A 21874-nucleotide genomic window follows, 5' to 3' on the forward strand; every position below is an offset into this window, starting at 1 on the left:
CAAAAAGAATTTACAATAAAGTTACCATAAACATTAAACTTTGAAATATAAAATCAATTGTATTTGTGTGCAATAGGAATGAACAATTTGATACTGAAATTTAAAAAGAAACTAAGGATAAAAATCAGGGAAATATGTTTTTTTAAATATGTGCAATGCTACATATGCTGTGTGCCACAAAACAATGCTAACAGACATTAAATATACTATGTTCAGGGATTGGATCAGATTATTCAACACTGTTAAGATGTCAACTGTCCTCACATTGATTCACAGATTTAATGCAATCTCAATGGAAACTCCACTGTATTTTTTGGTAGAAATTTACTATGTAATTCTATGATTTATATGGAAATGCTAAGGACCTACAATATCTAAAATTGTTTTGAAAAGAAGAATAAATTGAGTGAATTCATATTATATAATTTCAACACTTACTATAGCTACATTAGTTAAGACACTATGAAACTAGCATAAATATAAACATATTGATTACTTGAGCAGAATAGATAGTCCATAAATAGACTAAAACACATATAATCTAGTTGATTTTTGACACAGGTGATATAACAATTCAATAGAGGAAGAATAATCTTTTTAATAAATTGTGCTGAAAAATGAACCTCATCACTTGTCTCACACTGTATACAATTTTAAACTTTAAATGAGAATAGATGAAAAAATCCTAACTAAAATACTATCCAAAAAATTCAATAATATAGAAAAAAAGAAAGACTCCTTTACTAAGTGGGATTTATTCTAGGAATTACAATTTAAAAATTTATATAATTTACCATGGTAACAGGAAAAGGGAAAAAATAAATCCCATAATCATCCCAATGGTAGATGCATAAAAGAATTTGATAAAATTCACATCTGTTTATGATAAAAGTCTCAGCAAATTAGAATAAAAGGGAAAATAGCAATCCAAAATGACCCTGGTTAAAGGGGAAGAGTGAGGCAACATGCAAAATCAAGATGATTAGGAAATCAAACAAGTCATGAAACAAGGCACAGAGAAAATGATAGAAAAGCAATATTTGAAGAAATACTCTGAGTAATTGAACGTGGAGATTTGGAGACGAATCTTTAGTTCTTATTGTCATGTGTGAACCCACCTCACTTAGAGAAGTGAAGATGTGTCTTGGATATGGTAAGAACCATCTCTTCCACAGAGATAGGAGAGAAGGAGGTATGGATGCATGAATGATTAACAACAAAGGCTTAAACTAAGAAAGCAACTGAGGGAATGAAAAAACTAGAATGTGAGAAATATTAAGAACAGGTTGTGTTGATTGGCTATGAGGGAGAAAGAGAGACTCTAAAATGATTCTCAGGTTTTTTTGGTGGTATATGGGAGATGCTGTTGCTTTGAGAACACACTTGAGAAACAAAAATGTAGGAAGAGGGGAAAATGGAGATGGGAGAAAGATGATGAGTACAATCTTGGTGAGATGTCAGTTGAAATATAAATCCAACATTCATCTCTAGACTTCTATACAGCTTAAACTAGAGATAGACAGATAATCTAGATAGAAATAGAAATATTTATTTGAGAGTCATCAGTAGATAGATTTTAAGTTATTTCTGTGGATGAAGTAAGCTAGGAAAACTGTATAAGCAATTAGAAAGGACAGAATGCTGAGAAGAGCGAGGGTAAAGCAAAAAATGAAGAAATTGAATAAGAGCAGACAGAAAGATGGAAGAAGAGAAAACCAAATAAAAATAATGTCATAGCATGCAAAGGAAGAGACAATTATGAGGAAAACATCTTTCACTCTCAAATGCCACAGAGGGAGCTAGAGTTGGAAACATAGCTCTTAAAATTTGGTCCATGGATACCTGGGTGTCTCTAAGACAATTTCAATGGTTTCATGAGTTCAAAACTACTTCTATAATAATATTAATGTTTTATTTGCTGTTTTTACTTTACATGGTGCAAAGTAATGGTGAGTAAAACCGCGGGTTCCTTAGCATAAATCAAGCTAATGACGACAAATTGTACAAGTTGTCCTTGTACTGTTTACCGCCACACATTTTCAAGGGAAAAAAAGGTCAATTTTAATTAAGAATGTCCTTGAAGAAGCAGTTAAAAATATTAATTTAATTAAAATTTGACCCTTTCAATAATCTGTGTGATGAATGGGAGTATACATTGAGCACTTCTGACATAGGATGGTTGCTTTGCGGAAAAGCACTTATGTAATTGTTAGAGTGGGAAGATGAACTAGCCATATTTTTCATGGAATAACATTTATATTTGAAGAATGACTGTCAGACACACTAGGGTTATTCATACTTGGATAAGTGGCACATTTTTTCCCAGAGATGGATGAGTTGAATCTGTCACGTTGAGGGAAAAACAGATGGTATTTGCTGCTAATGATAAAATTTTAGCTTTCAGGTGACTATTAGAATTTTGGGAAACTTGTATCTGCCTTGGAAAGCTTGATACTTTCCCTATATTTAGAGACTTTTCTGATAAGATTGGTAAGGATTATTAGGTATTGTACTAACATTTGAAAAATTTGCACAACTCAGTGAACCAATATTTTCCAAAATACCTATGCTTGATGTTACAAAATAAAACATGGATAAAGTATAAGCAAACGTTCTTTGGAGTCTTCAATAATGTTTAAGTGTGTAAAGGGATCCTGAGACCAAATAGTTTGATAACTGACAAATTAAACAATTAAGAAGTCACTAATGGGAGTGTGTGTGGCTCAGTGGTAAAGCACATGCTTAGCATGCACAAGGTCCTGGGTTCAATCCCCACTACTGCCATTAAAAAAAAAGATAATAACAATAGTAATTAATAAATAAATCTTAATTACCCCTTCAAAAAGTTACTAACGAATTTGCAGAGAACAGTTGCAGTAGAGTGGTAAAGCTACAAAATTGATTTTTTTGAGATGAATTATAAATGGTAACAAGGAAGACATGAGTGATGATGTAATAATCTTGGCTGTAAGGTCTGGGAGACAGAGTGGCCATAATGTAATTTAATATACATATTAGGAAAAGTATTTTTTAAAAATTCAGTTGTTTATTTATTCCTATATTAATTTATAAATTTAGAGACCTCTATCAAAATATAAACAGGCTTTTTAAATGGGCATAGAAAGTTGATGTTAAAGCACAGAGGGAAAATTAAACATTCCAGAACATCTAGACAAGCTGTGAAAAATGTTATGAGTGGGGATTAACCGTATCAGGTGACAAAATTTATTATAAACCTTTCATAATTAAAACAGTGTGGAATTAGCACATAAATAGACACACTATTAGAATAGAATGTGACCTTCAGAGGTAAGCCCAGATAGATAAGAAAATTTAATATGCTATAAAGATGGCATCATATATCACAGAGTAGACTGGCTTTTCAAATAAAAAGCATGAGACAAATGAATGATTATATGGAGGAATATAAAATTAAATGCATATCTCACCACGTATAAAAAGAAATGCCAAATGGATCAGAGGCCTAAATGTAAAAACTGAGAAAAATGTGAGTGATTTATTGTCTAATCTGAGTATAGCGAGATAATTGATAACTACTACTCAACATGGAAAGGAAATTTGCGTGATAAAATGAACTGCAAAATAACAACAAAAACAACAACAAAAATAATAATTTTGTATGGCAAAAGCACCATAAGCTACAGCAAATAGCAAACACAGAAAATATTTTCATTTATAGCATGTAAAATATGTATTATCTGTGATGTATAAAGAGCTATTAAAATTGAGAAAAAAATAAAAACACAGAAAAACAAGCAAAAGACACATTCACTTTGTGAAAACCTGATTTAGCAATGGCACTTAACCACATTAAAACAAGCTCAACTTCAGTCATAACAAAGTAGATGCAAATTAAAACTACACTTAGATAACATTTCTACTTTTTGGATTGGCAAAATTTTAGTTTGAAAATACACTTCAGCAAGGTTCTGGGGAAATCAGCTCTCTTGCAGTCCTGGTGGAAATGAAAAATTGTTCAGCCCTTACCTAAATGTATCTGTATACATTTATCCCATGATAAATCAATTCTACATCTAGGAATTTTTGCTGAAATTAAACTTCCAAAAATATGAAACACACACACAGAGTGAGAGAGAAAAAATGGTATGCACATGATTGTTTCTGGTGGAATTATTGGCAATCACAAAATATTAGAAACAACTTAAATGCTCATACTACACAAGAAATTAATTAAATTATGATATATCTATAAAATGCAGTACTTGTGGTTATAAAGAAATAAAAGGAATTTGGCTTTTAAATGGAATGGTTAAATCCTTTACATGATACTTGGGTTTACATCTACTATCTTACTGTGAATTGATAGTGGTTCCCAGGACATATTACCAAGTGAAAAACAGCAAAGTGTTAACATGTATATAATAGTTTATCTTTTATCTACAAAAGGAGAAACAAGAACATATATAGTTTTTTGCAAAAATAAACTCTGAAGTATATTCTAGAAATTAGTAAATGGGTTAACCACGGGAGAGAAGAATGACCTCTCTGAGTATACTGTTTGCATACTTTTGACTTTTGCAACATCATATTGAGGTTTTACAGATTAAAAAAATAAAGGCAACAAGGTAGGGCAAATCAACACTGAATGCGTACCAAAACCAAAAAATCCCTAACTATGAAGAATTGGTAACAGAAGCACACAGAGGACAAAATTCAAACTAAATCTAATATTTTGGACAAAATGCTTTGACTATATATCCTCAGTGGGAAACACTCTAAAGACAAAAAATTTGCAGTACAATTTAAAGCACAGCATTTTATTTGTTGAATGGTATGAGGATAACAATTCTGAAATGAATTATTGTATTGTAGCCTTTAGAAAATGTAAATAATAAATAAATATATTGATGCTTTTGAGGACCAGGTGAGAAAAATGAGGAGTAACAAGGAATTGGGAAGGTGGCAGAAGAATCCTTGTTACTGGATTGGGAGTAAAGGCATAGGTCTACTGGAGTAATGATATTCTAGTAGCAATGAGTATACCAAGAGTCCATATCTTGATTTATAAAACATCTGACCACTAAAAAAAACAAGGGTTCCTCGTATGAAATAACTGATTTCAGAACTTGGACATAGAAAATAGAAGGTAAATCTGGCATAATTAATGCCAGAAAGTAAGAAAGTGCTCAAAGTACTGATGGAACATATCAAAAAAAGCTCTAATTGGACAAATCTGGGACAATTTGAGCACCAAGATGATTAACAATAGTAATGAACTACGTTACATTGATTACCAAAGTATTCAGAAGTCTTTACCAATATGAATAAATAAATAACAAAGTGAGAGGGAAAACACTTCTTTACCATATAATGCCAAATAATAAAGGAAGAAAGAATAATAAAGTGAGAAAAATTATCAGTCTACAATCACATCATAATAAATGGTTCAAAGAAGAGTCATCAGTGGGTCCTAAATCCATTCAGTCAAAGTTTGTTGAAAATAATTTCTTAATCTCCAAATGTATGTAGATTTTCTGGTTACCTTTTGGAAAACATTTCTATCTCATTTGAATTTGAATCACTTTATGATTCTAACACTTGAAATTTATTGAGATTTATGGCCAAATATATGGTCAATTTTGATAAATATTTCTTATATGCATTTTTCACTTATCAGTAAGTTCAGCTTTTTTCATTGTCCTCATATAATTACTGAAAAAGGTATGCTAAACTCTTATACCATAATTACAGATTTGTCCATCTATCCTACAATTCTATCCATTTTTGATTTAGTAATGTTGAGGTCATATTATTATATACATACACATTCATTATGCTGAATCTTCCAAATGAATTAAATCATTCATCATTATTAAAATAATCATTTTTTCTGACAAATCTATCCTGACAGATTATTAATTTAGCTACACGATCTTTCTGTTGGTTAGTGTTTGTGTGGAATACCCTTTTTTATCCCTTACTTTCCTTATGATTTATATATGTCTCTTATAAACACATAGTTGGATTATTTTTTCAAATCTTGCCTGACAGTCTTAGAATATTTAGTTCCATTTATAATTAATACAATTATGGATATATTTGGTTTTAATTCTGCCATCTTAGTGTGTGCTTCTTTATTTTCTCACCTGATTTGTGTTCCTTTTTTTTTAATCTTTCATTGCCTCCTTTTGGATTTATTACTCTGTAATATTCTTCTGCAAATTTGGAAATTAAACGTTTCTTTTCTATCAGTGATTACCATTGAATGTCCAAGTTATAATTTATTCATCAAAGCTTAATACTAGATATCATTTTTATTTTTCCCCTGGACAATGAAAAAAGTTTACTTTCAACCCTCTGTACTTACATGCTATTATTTTGTGCATTTTAGTTCCATTAAGATACCAAGCTCCACGAAACATTGTCATTGTTGTTTTACACAATGTTTATTTATATTTAACCACACATTTGCCATTTTCATTACACTTAAGTGCTTCCTGCATCTCTAACCTTCCACCTGTGGCCATTTTCTTTGAAGAACCCCCTTTAGTATTTCCTTAAGTACGGGTCTGCATTTGTCATATTCTCTTAGTTTTTCCTTGTTTGACAGTGCCTTTATTTCACTGTTATTCTTGAGGCATACTTTTGCGAAATATATGATTCTAGCTTAGCATTCACTTTTAATCAGCACATTGACACTATCATTTTAGTATCTTGTAGCTTTCATTGTTGTTGTTGAGAAGGCATTCATCCATCTTATTGTTGCTGTGCTGAAATGAACTTGATCTAGTTTTTTCTTTAAGGTTGATATATTTTTCTCTTTTTCTGCAATATCACTATGATGGATCTAAATGTTGATTGCTTTTTATTCATTCTGTTTGGGACTTCTTGAGCTCTTTAAAAGTGAGAATCAGTATCTTCCATAAATTTGAAAAGTCATTATTTCTTCAAATATTGCTCTTCTGCCGTTCTTTTCCCACCTTGTGGGACTCTTTTCACTGTACACTGTATGTCTATTGTCTTCTTGTTCTCTCTGTTCTATCCTTCCAATTTTCCTTGCTTCATTGGTCACAGTTTCTCCTAACTAACCTCCAGTAATGCTCTCTTCAGCCATGTCTAATCTGTCTTTGAGTTCTTAGGTTTCCATGTATGCTCAAGCTCCAGATTTCCTCGTTGTTTCTCATATTTTAAATATCAGCCTTTATAGTTTGCAGTTTCTTGCTGAAATATTTAAGTTCAGCTTGTAATTTTCATGTACATGCTACAAATAGTTGTTTAAAGTCTATGTCTGGTAATTCAACTATCTTGAGTGCCTATAGGTTCATCTACATTATCTTTTATTGTGTTATATCTGGTTCACATTGTCTTGTTTCTTTATGTGTCTTTTTATCATTGTATTTCAGTTACTAGAATTGAATATTATTGAAAGAAATGATTTGAAGCTTAGGATATTGATTTTTTGTTTTTGCTTATACAAAAAAATTTAGAAAAGCGAAGAATATGAAATCATCATAATCCAATTTTGAGACTTGTTTTTTTTTTTTTTTTTTGATTGCCTAGGTGACTTGAACCAGGCCTGAACTACATGTCAAGGGTGGTTTATCCTGGTCCATTCTTATTTCTAGTGTACAGGTCTTTGGGACCCAAAAATAAGTTCAAGTTGATTGACCCATGAGACTAAAGTGAGCTTCTCAGCCTGTCATCACATCTTCAGGTTTGCAAATGCATCATTAACAAATGTGACCCAAAAGTCATAATCATTTTTCCTGAATTTCTGTCTTTTTATGGACCTCTCACTATCTTATTAGCTTCTTAATGCTTATGGTATTTTTCCATATTTTTGTCATCTTTAGCATGAATCAGTGCAAGTTACTCAAATTGTCATTATTAGAAGCTGATGCCTCTAATATTCTGATTTAATTCAGCTGTGTATTTCCTTTGTAAGCACCATAAGAGCTGGCATATTTGTAGAAAAGCTCTTCAAGATTTAGGGGGTAAAAGCTGGGAGCTCTTGAGTGTGTAGGTCAAATTTTGTTTGTAGATTCAGTTTTTTTATTTGCTGGGAGAAGTATCATTGCTTTTTATCCAAAGGTTTGTTTGTGTGTATATTCACCTGCAATAAAACAATCTTAAAACTTAAATAAATAAACCCAGAGTCAAAATCTATAGATTATATCAGTAAAATTTTGAGATCTTGATCTTCAAAAATTTACCAGAATCTTTTACAGAATGTAACTTTGAAGAGAAATTATTCAATGAGACACTAAATGTAAGTTCTAACTAGAAGAGAGAGAGGAAAAAAAGGAAAAATGAATTGTAAAAGGCCTGATATTATAATTAGTTCAATTTTTTAACTTTAAATTAGCATTATTAAGGCATGAATATCTTAAATATAAGCAATAAGATGATCACTTCTCTCCTTTCAATCCTCCCCAAATCTTTAAAGAAAAAAAATTTTTTTTTCTTTTTGTATAACCAGAATCCAAGAAGATAGTTAAAAACAGAGGTGAAATCGTATATTTTAGGTTGATTAACAGCATAAATTTAGACATCTTTACTTCGTAAGGATTTGTATGGCACTATTAATTTTTCCACTGAAGAAGACATAGAATTAGAATTAAAAAGATTAATATTCTGGAATAGATTGATATTTTCTAAGATTTAAATATTATTGTTTAAAAAGTTAGATATCAACATATATCTTTGTCATCTTCAAATTGTTTTAAATATCTCAAAAGTTATGTGTCTGTGTTGCAGAATTCATTGGCATTTTGATGCATAAAATAATTTAGCAGCATAAATGGAAACTTTATATTTGCATATTTATATACATTACGTTTCTTTCATTATTGTTAACCTAAATATCAGATAAATAGGTTAAGAATAATTATTAACTAGAAGAATCCCGATTAAACGCAAATGTTACCAGTCGACGTCTGTACGTTGTTCACAGTACATAATCCGAAAGTATTGAGCATAGCCGCTGCAATTCTAATGGCCAAGAAAGTTAATTACCTAAAGAAATTGCCCAAACAATAGCAATCTTCATGATGGCCTTAGTCCGTGAATTGAAACGGCTATGCTCAATAGGATTACGTATTGCTACATACCGATCCAGCGAGATAGCGCAGAGGTGCATGATGGACGCTGTAGAAAATAAAACATCTAAAGAAATCCAGACGGGGCACAAATATCTAGGTAGTGGCCAGACATAATCTGAAAGAGAACAGAGAGAAGACAAGAGCATGTTATGCAAATTATACTGACTAGTTTTAAATTTAATTTACTTGTTTGTTCGTCTCATAATCCAAGCTTTTAAATTAAAGAAAGTGAAATTTGGTAAACATTGTTTTCCATAGTAATGATGACAATGATGCATTCAGTGTTACATATACTACATTTTATTGAAGTAAAATTTACATATCATAAAATTAATCACTTTAAAGGGTACAATCCAGAGGCATTTAGTACATTCACAGTATTATGAAATCACCTCTTTCTAGTTCCAAAACATTTCCTCATTGCAAAAGGAAACTGCTACATATTAAGCATTCACTCTCCATGTGCCCCCATCCTCCCACCCCCCAACTCCATCCCCCAGCCCCTGGCACCAGACAATTTCTAATCTGCTTTTTGTCTCGATGAATTTAGCTAATCTGGATATTTCACATAAGTGGAATTGTCCAATAAGTATGTCTGGCTTCTTTCACTTAGCATAGCATTTTGACGTTCATCTATTTTGTAGCTTCTATCAGTACTTCATTTTTTTTTTTTAATGATGCTCTTATAAGTTGAGATTTTTTTTTGATGCTCTTGTAAATGGAGTCGTTTTCTTTATTTCCTTTATGGATTGCTCATTACTCATGTATAGAACTGTAATTTTCATGTATTAATCTTATATCCTGCAACTTTGCTGAATTCATTTATTAGATCTATTTGTTTTCCTGTGTGTGTAAGTTCTTCAGGATATTCCATATGTAAGATCATGTCATCTGCGAAGAGAGGTAATTTTACTTTTTCTGTTCCAATTTTCTTCTGCCTTTTATTTTCTTTCTTGCTTAATTGCTTTAGATAAAATTTCCAGTGCAATGTTGAATGGAAGTAGTAAAAGTAGACATCCTATCTTCTTCCTGATCTTGAAGAGATATCTTTCTTTCATTATCGAGTAGCCCAATATTTCTTTAAGTGTTCTTTCTTCCCTCTTTTTCCTTCTCTTCTCCTTATGGCACTCCCATTATGCATGTGTTAATAAACCTGAGAGTGTCTTATGTATCTCTCAGGTGTGTTCATTTTTCTTCATGTTTTTCTCTTTCTGCTCCTCATACTAGATAATCTCAAATGACCTATCTTCAAGTTCTCTAATTATTCCTTCTTTCTCCTCAGTTCTGCAGTGGAATAGTCTAGCAAATTTTTCATTTCAATTTTTGTACTTTTCAGTCTCTGAATTTCTATTTGATTTATTTTTATGATTTATATTCCTTTTTGCTATTCTTTATTTGTTGAGACTGTGTTCATCTGGTTTCTTTTCGTTCTTTGTCCATGGTTTCCTTTGGCTATTTGAGCATACATGAGAGAATTGATTTAAAGTCTTTGTCTAATAAGTCTAGTGTCTAAGCTTCCTCAGGATCATTTTCTATTACTTTATTTTTTTCCTGTGAATGGGCCATGTTTTCTAGTTTCTTTACATTCCTCTTACTTTTGATGATAATTAAATATTTTGAATATTATAATGTGGCAATTCAGGAAATTAGATTTTGCTCCTTTCTGGGGTTAGCTGTTACTACTTTTTGTGAGTTAATTTTGTTTGCTTGTTTACTAAACTACTTTTGTAAATTCTATTTTCTTTGTCCCATGTGGCCACTGATATCAGTGTTCTCTCAGCTTAGTGGTATCTAGTGTTTTGATGGAGGTTTCTTAAACGTCTATAGGCAAGGGAAAAAAAATACTCCTTTAGTCTACAGATTGGCTCTGTTTGGGAGCCCTCCTTCAGTGATTAGTGAGGCTGTTTATAACTTGGTGTTAGCCTTCAATTTAGGCATGCACTGAGACTCAGAGGCTGAAGGTCAGCTCACAGATAAAAAAATAATGTCTTTTCATGCTTTTTATAAGCAAGCCTTAAAAATAAAGGCTTATTTCCCAACATATCTCCTTTCCCAGCCTCTTCCTTCCCAGATCATTCAGCCTGTCTCTTGCTTGTCTAGTTTGTTTTTTCTTGTCCTAGTCTGCTCAAGATCATCCTTACACTCTTAAATTTTTCTAGCAAACCCCACCCAGAACATCACTCCAGCTCTAGGGATGCTTTAGTCAGCCAAAACAAAGGTAAGTCCTTGTGCCTGTACTTCAGGGATTCACCAAATAAGTCTAAAATGATAAGCACAATTCTTTGAGAATGAGATCTATACTATTCCCTTCTGGCACTAACAACCTATACTAGGAGTACAGGCTGTCATACTATAATCAATTGCTGATCTGGAGGTGAGGATATGGTAGGCAGACACCTTAAAACTTTCTTACTGCAAAGCATCTGCTGCTTCCTTCACCAAGCCTTCCCTTATTTGTTTTAGATTTTTTGCCTAGACTTCAGAGTTCTGTAAAAGTTGAGTGTGGACATTTGTTGCTCTTGTGGAAGGACAGAGCACTAGTGCTCTCTCTCACATAAATTATTTATTCCTTAATTTACCTTATGTTATTAATTTCCTTACTATGTGCTAAACATTTTGTTAGGTTCCAGAAGAAAGAGTAGTAAGTGGCAAAAACTCTGTTGTTCCTACGCTTCTAGCTACCAGCCAAATTCCTGCTTTCATTTTGATGATGATCTTTGGTGTGGCATTATGTCTGACTCTGGTTTGGTGTAAGGATTGACAGAATACTCTAATGAAGTTCTTTTTAGTATTGGTGTTCTTAATAAAAGAGTTGAGATCCAAATGGTGTTCCATAGTGCAAAGTTTTCACTTTGGAGACTCATTACAGGTGCAAAGTTCCTGTCATGACATTGGCATCCAGGATCTAGCAACTGAATTCAAAAAGTAACCCTTTTTAATCTCCTCTTTGCTGAATTGTTTTATGATGTGTTGTATACTAGTCTGTTGGAGTGGTTAGTGAGAACTATTTTAGATACTGGGCTCTGCTCCTATGTAACCTTGGTAGGTATTACTTCTTTATAGAATAACCAATGTAGAATACTATTTTCTTGGAGAAGTTAGAGAAAACAAGTAGATATATGACTGTGGAAATATTTGGGATGATGATCAGCACCCTTCCTTTTAACAGTTTTGATTTTTTTAGGAAAAAGCTGAAGGATACGTGAATATTTAGACTGATGAACTGGGGCTTCACGATCTAAAAGGCTTTCTTGATAATGAGGCAGTACTGATCAAAACACGCTTCTTTTAAGGTGAACATTATTGCTAATTAGTAAGAGATCTTGTACAATTTATTATTCTTTCATTTTTGGGTCCTATCCCTTCAGTAACACTCTTGTTTTGGTTGCCTGGATCCTCAACATTTATCAGGACATAATGTATCCTTAGATGTCTATCCCAAGGCAGTCAAATTTTCATTTTTTCATTTTTATAGCTCGTTCTGCTTTAATCTATATTACTTATTTATGCATGTTTGGATGATGGAATTTTCTTAGACAAACAATTAGAATTTATATTTATACTGCTTGTTATTTATTGAGTTTCATGAATCCATAAATATATGACTTTCACTAAATTTGAGGAATTTTCAGCCCTTTTCTTTTTTTTCAAATAGTTTTGGCTCCATTCTTCCTTTTTTACCCTCTGGATTTCCAGCTGGATGTGTGTTAGAATGTTTGATATTGTTTTCATAGATTCCTGAGAATGAATTCCTTTTCTTCTAAATATATTTTTCTCTTTGATCTTGATTTTGGATGATTTCTATTCATCTATCTTCTAGTGCACTGGCTATTTTCTCCGTTATCTTCATTATACTGTTTAATCTATCCAGATAGTTTTTAAAATTTCATGTATTGTTTTTCAGCTCTCAAATTTCCATTCAGTTATTTTTGTTGTTTTTATTTATCTTCTGAGGTTTCCTATTTTCAATCATTTTGAGCATATTTTCCTTTATGTCACTGAAGATAAATATAATAGCAGCAATAAACTCTTTGTGAATTTCAGTATCTGGGTGTTCTCTGTTGGGATAGGTCTCTGTTGAAAGGTTTGTGTGTGTGTGTGTGTGTGCACGCACACATGTATGTGAATGGATTATGTCTTTCTGTTTCTTCTTATACTGAGAAATTTTACATTATAACCTAAATATTGTGAATGTTATATTGTTGAAATGTTGGGTTCTGTAATATTTCTCTGAAGAGTGTCGGTGTTTTTGTTTTTCCTGGTCATTAGCTTGTTTGGACTCAAACTACAATCTCTGTCTCTTGGGCTACCCCTCAAAAATCAATTCAGGTCATTTATCTTTTCTTGGGTTGCTTGAAGTATGCCCTAGACATTCCGGGTTCAGAGGTCAGCTAGAGATTTAAGCAGAGTTTATCATTCCTCAGAGAAGAATTTGTGATTCCTTCTAACTCTCCCATTTTCTAGATGCTCCCTCAACTTCCAGTTTTGAGATTTCCTCAAACTCTGTATTCAGTTTCTTTGGGCTATAAAAACTGCAGATTTTTTTTTTTTTGGAGGTTTAGCCACTTCATCTGGCAGATAGACTGCATCTTCCTCTTAGGATACAAGTCATGAAATTTGGAAACTCAACCAGTGTTACTCCCTTCTCCCAAGTCTTGAGACTTTCTGGAATCTTTCTGTTTTAGGTTTTTCTCCAGTACATTCAGATAGTTGTTCTTGTATTCTGTTTAGAGTTAATAGTTTTTATCTGCAGGAAAGTCAGTTCAGCAGAAGCTTACTTGGCAATACCAGAGGTGTAACTAGCAACCACTAGAGTTCAAAGAGTGCAACAAAGAAATTAAAGACATGATTAAAAATTCTTTTAAACAAAAATGTTTATGATTGTTCATTTCTGTTCATTGTTTTCTTGTAATCTTCTCAGATTGGATCCACCATGGAAGTTGATTGTGTTGGGGTTTGGGGTATTCTTGACCCGTTTCACATGCTGAAATTACTTTTCCAGTTGTGTTTCAAATGTACAAGTATCACTATGCCATTATGTGGTGAATTTTGTTGCCATAACAACTGGAATATAAGATTCATTGGGTCAGTAATTGTTATTTGTTTTATTTTTCTAGTATTTCATCCATAATGCTTAGATCAATGTGTGGCACAAAGTAGGCACTGATAAATATTTGTTAAATGTATAAAAGAATATTCCCCTTACCTCAACAGATCATAACCTCACCCATCCTAGACTCAGCTTCACCATATGCCAATACATATTCTCATTAAGGTACATATCCACTCTGCAAAGTCACTGCACTATCTGGTCAGTTCTCAGCAGTCATATGCTTAATAATAATAAAAATGGCAAAAGCTATTCTGCAGTACCTTTCATGTACCAAGCGCAGTGTAAAGCACTTCTTTTTTAGTTTTATTCCATGCAAAAAATTTTCTGCAATGTCACTTCTATTATGCTACAGTGTGAGGAAAATGTGTCTCAAAGTTTCAGCCTTATTCAAGTCTACAGTGTGAGTAAAGAAATTTGTTCCAAGCCTGACATTTTTTCTGAACACTAAGGTACCTCGTATCACCATACACTATTTCTTATTAAATAATAAATACAATTGCTTCTGCAATAGAGGACAATATTCCTTGTACAGGTTTTTCAAGAAGTCTACTTCTAAACATTCAAGACCACAAAATCCAAAGTCAATGAACAAGCACCTAAAGTAAAAACTATCCCAAAGATAGCAATATCGGAATGAATGAGATCATTAATTTCTAGATTAACTTCATAATAATTCAAAATTCTCCAAATTTTGTAAGCTAAGTTTTCTCAAACTTGGCCGATCATAATTATCCACTGAGATTCCTATTAAAAATATTCTCTCCTGGGTTTCACCACAGATCTATTAATTAAAAATATTTAGGATTTCAGCGAAATTTTAATGTATTCATATTTTTATTTTAAAGAAGGCAAATGGATTTTTCAAGTTATCTGAATGGAAATAAAGTATATTTTCTTCAGATAAATTTATGTGATCAGGCACATTTCATACAGGAATTATGTAAAAAGTTTAGTGTAAATTGCACAGCAAAGAGGCCAAATAGCATAATTGCCATGAGGGAGGTCACCTAGTTGAATGAGATTAAATCTTATTTTCAGAGGCAAAAGTTGTATAGTGTTTCATAAGACATTTTCCTGCATTCATTCATTCAAAGGTTACATAAGTCGCAGTAACTCCAAAAAACACAGGCATTCCCACTAATATTGCAATAATGACAAATATTTAATAACAGACATTGTAAAATTTCAGTTCATTTGTGCAAATGAAAAATAAAAGGGCTTTATTTCTAAGAAATAATGGAGACAACCTTTGCCTGGTAGATACTCAATAAGTATTTGTTAAATGTGGAAAGGAATATCTCCACCCTGCAGATCATAACCCTATCACAGAGAAAGAATAATTTTCCAGTATTCTGATAATATAACTAAGAGATGTGGAAATGTTGGATTGTGAAGTAATCCAAAAGCTGGAATGGAAATAAGAAGTTATCATTGATGTCTTTAAGTTAAAATATCTGAAAAGATAAACAATAATAAAAAATTTAAGTTTCCCCAATTCATTTCATAAAATAATACACCATCAATATCAAAATCTACAAAATACTGAAAAAAATGATACTAGAGACAAATAGCATTCATTGATATAGGTACAAAATTACAAAACAAAATATTAACAAATAGAATTCAGTAAAGCATAAAATAAATAATACATCAAGGGAAAACTAAAATTATTCCAGGAATGCAAGGGTAATTCAGCATTATAAAAAAATCTGCCAATATAATCCCTTATATTAACATTTGCAAATAAGTTTTATGACATTTAATAGATTTTAAAGAATAACTTGATACAATGCAGAAGCCATTTCTAACTAAAACTGTAATTAATTATATAAAGATAAAAGGAATCCCCTTAAATTTGATAACTTACAAAAAACAACAGCAGGTATAAACAGTAATGCATCAAATACATTTAAATTACATTAAATTAAAAAATTGGACAAGACAGAAATGTACAAAGACTTCAAAGCAGCTACTATAAAGATACTTAAGGAAGGAAAGGTGGACTTTCTTGAAATTTACAGAAAGGGGACTTCTCAAATAAGTAAAACTTATAAAAAGAATCAAATGAAGAGTTTAAAGCTGAAAAAAAAAATCTGAAAACAAATCACTGACTGGGCTCAATTGAAGAATGGATATGACAGATGAAGAGTCATTAAAATTGAATGGAGATCAATAGAAACTATCCAAACTGAGTAAGAATGAGAAAAAAATTAAAAATGAAAAAATATTGTGGAGACCTATGGGACAATATGTGTATGTCTAACATTTGTGCCATTGGAATCTGAGGAGAGGAGAGGTTGACACAGAAAAAAAATATTTGAAGAAACAATAGACTAAAATATCCCATAGTTGATGAAAAAAAATTACAGATTTAAGAAGTTCTGCAAAACCTAAACGGTTAAACTCAGGAAAAAGAAAATCATGCCTAGATACACATAATCTGGTGAAATCAAAAGAAAAAGAAAAAAATCTTGAAGCAGCCGAGAAAAATGACCCTTTCATCAAAGGCCAGAAAGTATAATCACAATCCAGAATTCTATATCCAAAGAAAATACCTTAAGAAAATGAATGTGAAATAAAGAGATTTTCATATGAGGGGAAATTAAAAAACCGATTGCCAGGAGACTTACTCTAAAATTTCTAAAGGATGTTCTTCAGAAAGAAATAAATTATACTAGAATAAAACATGTAAACTTCAGGAATGAGTGAGGAACAACAGAAATGATACACAATCTGAGAAAATATAATAGATTATTTTTTCTTTTCCTAAGTCTTTAAAATACATGTGACTGTCAAAACAAAAATTTTGACATTATCTGAGTTGGTTCTCAATGTACATAAATGTACTCTATATTACATTTAAAACAAAAGAGGGAAGGGGAAAGGGACATATATGGTTGTAAGGTTTTTATATTCACTTGAAGTGATAAAACAATTATAAGGAAATTGTGACAGACTGGGTATGTATATTTTCATCTAAGAAGCAATCACTAAAAAAACTGTACAAAGAAATACATTAAAATTCAATAGGTCAATAAAAATGGAATACTAAAATAAAACACAGAAAACCCCAAATAATTCAAAAATAGGGGAAAAAAAGAATGAAAAAGAGAAGGGAAAAATAGAAAACAAAATAATAGACATAATTCCAAAAAAATCAATAATTGCATTAAATGTAAATAGTATGAAGTGTAATTTGTACAATTTAAAGAAATAGCCATGTTGGATTAAAAAGAAAAACAAAAATAAGCAAGAATCAATTATATAGTGTCCTACAAGTTTAAATATAATGTAAATAGATATGTAGTAAAAGAATGGAAAAAGATTAACTGTGCAAACACTAATCAAAAGAATGCTGGAGTTGCTATGTTAATATTAGACAAAGTAAATTTCAGATCAAAGACTATTACTAAGGATAACATAGATAACACAGGCCATTATATATATATATATATATATATATATATATATATATATATATATATAAAATGATAAAGGTGTCAATTCCTCAAGAGACTATGACAATACTAAACATTTATGCACCTAATAAGAACTTCAAATTTCATGAAGCAAAAAAAGGGACAGAAAAGAAATAATTCAAAGGTATAATCATTACATACACATACACACACACAAACACATATATATACACAATGGACTATTTCATCTTTAAAAGAATGAAATTATGATACATGCTACAACATGGAAACGAAGACATTAAGCTTAGTGAAATAAGCCAGACACAAAAGGATGATTCCACTTATATGAGGTTCCTAAAATAGTGAAATTCACAGAGACAGAAAGTAGAATGGTGGTTACCAGGGGCTGGGGAACGGGACCACGAGGAGTTATTGTTTAATGGGTACAGAATTTCAGTTTGGAATGATAAATTCTAGGGATGGATAGTGGTGATGACTTCACAACGGTGTGAATATACTTAATGTTACTGAACTGTATACTTAAAAATGGTTAAAATGATAAATTTTATGTTATGTATATTTTACCAAAAAAAAAGAAAAAGGAATTAGTTAGCACTTTTCCAACCTCCTTAGAAGCCTTTCCAAGTGCTCTGACCCAACTGTAAATCATTCTTTCCCTAAAATTAACCACGGTCCTGACATTCACAGAAACCAGTAATTTAACATTTCTTTATAGCTCTATCAATAAAGTGTGCATTCCCTAGGGGGAAAAAAGTACAATTTCAATTACACTTTGAGAATTCAATATCCTTTCCTCTGTAATTGACATAACAAGTAGACAGAATATTATGAATGATATGAAAGAATTGAAGAGCGCTAGCATCAAACTACATCAAATTGACATTTACAAAACACTCCACCCAACAATAGAAGTATACACATTCTTTTAAAGAGCTTATGGAAAATAGACTAGGAAGCATCATATCCTGAGCCATAAATTAACTCTTAAGAAATTAAAATGATTGATATCATACAATGTATATTCTCTGTCCATGAGAGAATTAACCTAGAAACCAATCCCAAAAAGATACCTTGAAAAAGTCAAAGTATTTGGAAATTAAACAACACAGTTGTACATAATCCATGTTTCAAAAAGGAAGACAAATTAGAAAATAAGTTGAACTAAATGGAAATTAAAATAAAACATCAAAATTTGTGTGATGACATTAAAGCAGTACTCAGATGGAAATTTCTAAAATTAATGCTTTATTTTAGAAAAGAAAAAAATCTCAAATCAAATTCAGTGAAGTGAAATGTTGGTTATTTGAAAATATTGATAAAGTTGATAAACTTGTAGGTAGATTGAGGGAGGAATAAAAGTAGAAGACACAAATTACAGTATCAGTGATGAACAGGGAATATCTCTACAGATTCCATAGACAGTTATAACGGTATTATAATTATAAACAACAGTTTGCCCATAAATTTTTGTGGGATTTTTGGGTCCTTAGACAATAAATCACAAATTTTCTGAACCATGCACTGAGGTCAGAATTCCAGTGGAGAGTCTGTGGTGCTGAGGGAAAAAAAAGAAGAAGAAAAGATACAAGTGCTCTGAGTCCCCAAATCTGAGTCAGCCTTTTCCTCAGCCTAACATTGGCCCACTTGCTAACCACTGAAGAGTGCCAAAGCCTGGATAGTTGACTGGAAACCCAGATTTGAATGCATAGCGAATAAACCCTTTAAAGAATGACAAAGTCTTTTGCAATCACTTGGTTAACATTGTCCCTAAGTGAAAGTCAGTAGAAAACTCAATGGCATCCTAGGCTGTCACTCAAGGTGGTGCTATTGACAGAACTGATTGCCAGGAGTGTCTCCTATAGATTCCCATATACAGGTCCATAGTGAAATTTTTCAGCAGTCTATGGAGAAAACTGGGAAATTAAGTGTAACAGTATATTTTAAATAAAGCTATATTTATTCCACTTAAATGATTTATTTTTATTCTGAGATTAGCCTCCCTGTAGAATCCAGAAGTAGAAGAGTCCAGCCCATAGGATTGGCTGGATTTTACTTTCCTATTTCATTCTCGTCCCCATGTTTTTGAGGGCTCAGCCCTGTTTTGATGTTCTTATCACACTGCCTTTGACAAAGTTCCCTGGATATGACTGGATACTGCATCTTACACCAATTATATCTTTTAAATGCTTCTGGGGACATGCCACTTTCTCCCTTAGAATCACAACCACCCCCTTGTAACTTGATACTTCCCTGATACTAGATTGTGTTTCCACTCACTTGAACTTGATTTACAATTACCTGGTCTCTTCTGGGCTACTGCTGCCAAATCTCTTGCTTCTGAGTTAAGATATTTTTAAAAAAATTTACAGTTTTATGTTGACACTTAGACCTGAAATTCCAGGCTGCTTTTTAGGCTGTAACCTTTGCCTTTCTCTGAAGTAGGAATTAAATTCTCTCTCCCTATAGCTACTCTGTTTCTGACCACCCTAAATAAATATGCCCAACTACTAAACTCCCCCTACTGTGGTGCAGTGCTCAGAGTAGGAGGTGTGATGCTGGAGGCATCTCTGCAGGTCCTTTATCTGGCTAATATGGTTCAGTAATTCCCTACTGGTCCTGAGCTTAAGATCTACTTACACACTCACTTTCTCTTATGAGCCAAAGTCATATCACTTAGTACTCTATCTTCTAATAAATACATTCGTCAGAATGCCTTTCTAGCATCTGTACTTCTTTGACACATAGATTTTATGGTTCTTCAGTGAGGCAGAGTGGTGTTTCTGATGATGTGGACGGTCTGGTATATGTCTCGACGATGTGGGCAGGGAGATGGGACATCCTACATATGCAACCAGCCGGTCCCCTCTTAGTATAAAATAGGGATTTCCTGGCAGCACTACGCAGGATGTTCAACCTCCCCGCCCATGTGAAGGTTAACTGCTGCATCGTGAAATTCCAGTTTCTGTCGAAGGACCTGCTGTCGCTTGATGTGTTTCTGTGTGAACCATTTCATGAAGGCCATTTCCAAGCTGGTCTTCCGTTCCCCACAAACTGGCTGTGATTACTAATAGCCTAGATCTAGAAGCCTGGCAACTAATAACCCACATCTTACTCAAATTTAAACCTCATATCTCTAACAGTATAATTTCCCATCAACTTAAATAAAAAGAGAAAATTCTCTTGACACAGATGCCAAAATGTATCATGGGTTACAAACACTCTCTAGTTCCACTCCCAATTTTGTCAACCCTTACTAAATAATGTAAACCTCTAAATTATATAAATTTCTCTAAATAATATAAACATAGACTTCTTATATTACAGTAGAGGCAATTCTATTGCTAGAACCTTAGATGGGCTGCATACACTTATCCCAGTTATCCCAGGTCATCCCAGTTGAAATTAACTATCTTGTATGTATCACAAGTTATTTTCCTAAAACATAGATCTAGAAACATCATCCTGAGACTCGTTGCTCTGTGGCTATGCAATCTGACCACCACATTCTGAAGTAAATAAAGAAACAGCTAGAGACAGATTCTGTGAGCCTCATTCCTTCAGCTGAACAAATTTTGCATTATATACTTGCATATCTCAAGTGTCTCAGCTCTGAGACCTTTTCTACTTGTAAACATTGGTGAACTTGTAGTTCCACCAGGACCTGACACCTGAGAGGTTCCATATGATGCATAATATCTTTTGAAAAACATCCTGGATTTGCTCCCCTGAGAAAGTCCCACAACCCATCTACCCTGGAGCTTTCCATTGTGATTTGCCTTTCAAACTGACCTCAAGTCTTTCCCTAGGGGAATATGGGAAAGATTTCTATTTCTCTGTTTGTATTTTCTTCAGAAAATGGGAAGACTCAACAATTTTATGCATCTTGGGTGGGAAAGGGAGAAGGACAAGGAAGAAATCATGAGTATCTTCCTGGTGCTCCCTGCCTAACTGCAGATTAAATTTTGCTAACTCTCCTAGCTACCTGAATGATAAGTGCCATGACCACCCCATCGTTCTATAACTTACTGAGGCCAAAGTCAACTGTAAAATGTTCTTTTGAATAATGCTTTTTAATAATAATCCTTTAAATCTCTAATACCATATTCATAACCTAAAATGCACATTTTTATTAAAGATTAGTATTCCAAGTAATGCATAACTTATCCCTGGCCAAGTCATTTATCATTGGAAATTTTCAGATCAATGTTTCCAACTTCTTTGGTGGCTACTGATTAATT

At 32.5% G+C, this 21874-nt stretch overlaps 1 protein-coding gene across 1 annotated transcript in view; it reads right to left on the bottom strand.

The window, feature by feature from the left end:
* The window catches only part of HTR2C (5-hydroxytryptamine receptor 2C), a 213588-nt gene that overhangs the window by 27127 nt on the left and 164587 nt on the right, over positions 1-21874 (bottom strand). The window contains exon 5 of the mRNA XM_031446207.2: positions 8998-9198. Within this exon, the coding sequence (XP_031302067.1) occupies positions 8998-9198 (201 nt within the window). The remainder of the gene's footprint in view (positions 1-8997; positions 9199-21874) is intronic.

This window comes from Camelus dromedarius, chromosome X (assembly GCF_036321535.1).
Source record: "Camelus dromedarius isolate mCamDro1 chromosome X, mCamDro1.pat, whole genome shotgun sequence".
NCBI classification, from domain to species: domain Eukaryota; kingdom Metazoa; phylum Chordata; class Mammalia; order Artiodactyla; family Camelidae; genus Camelus; species Camelus dromedarius.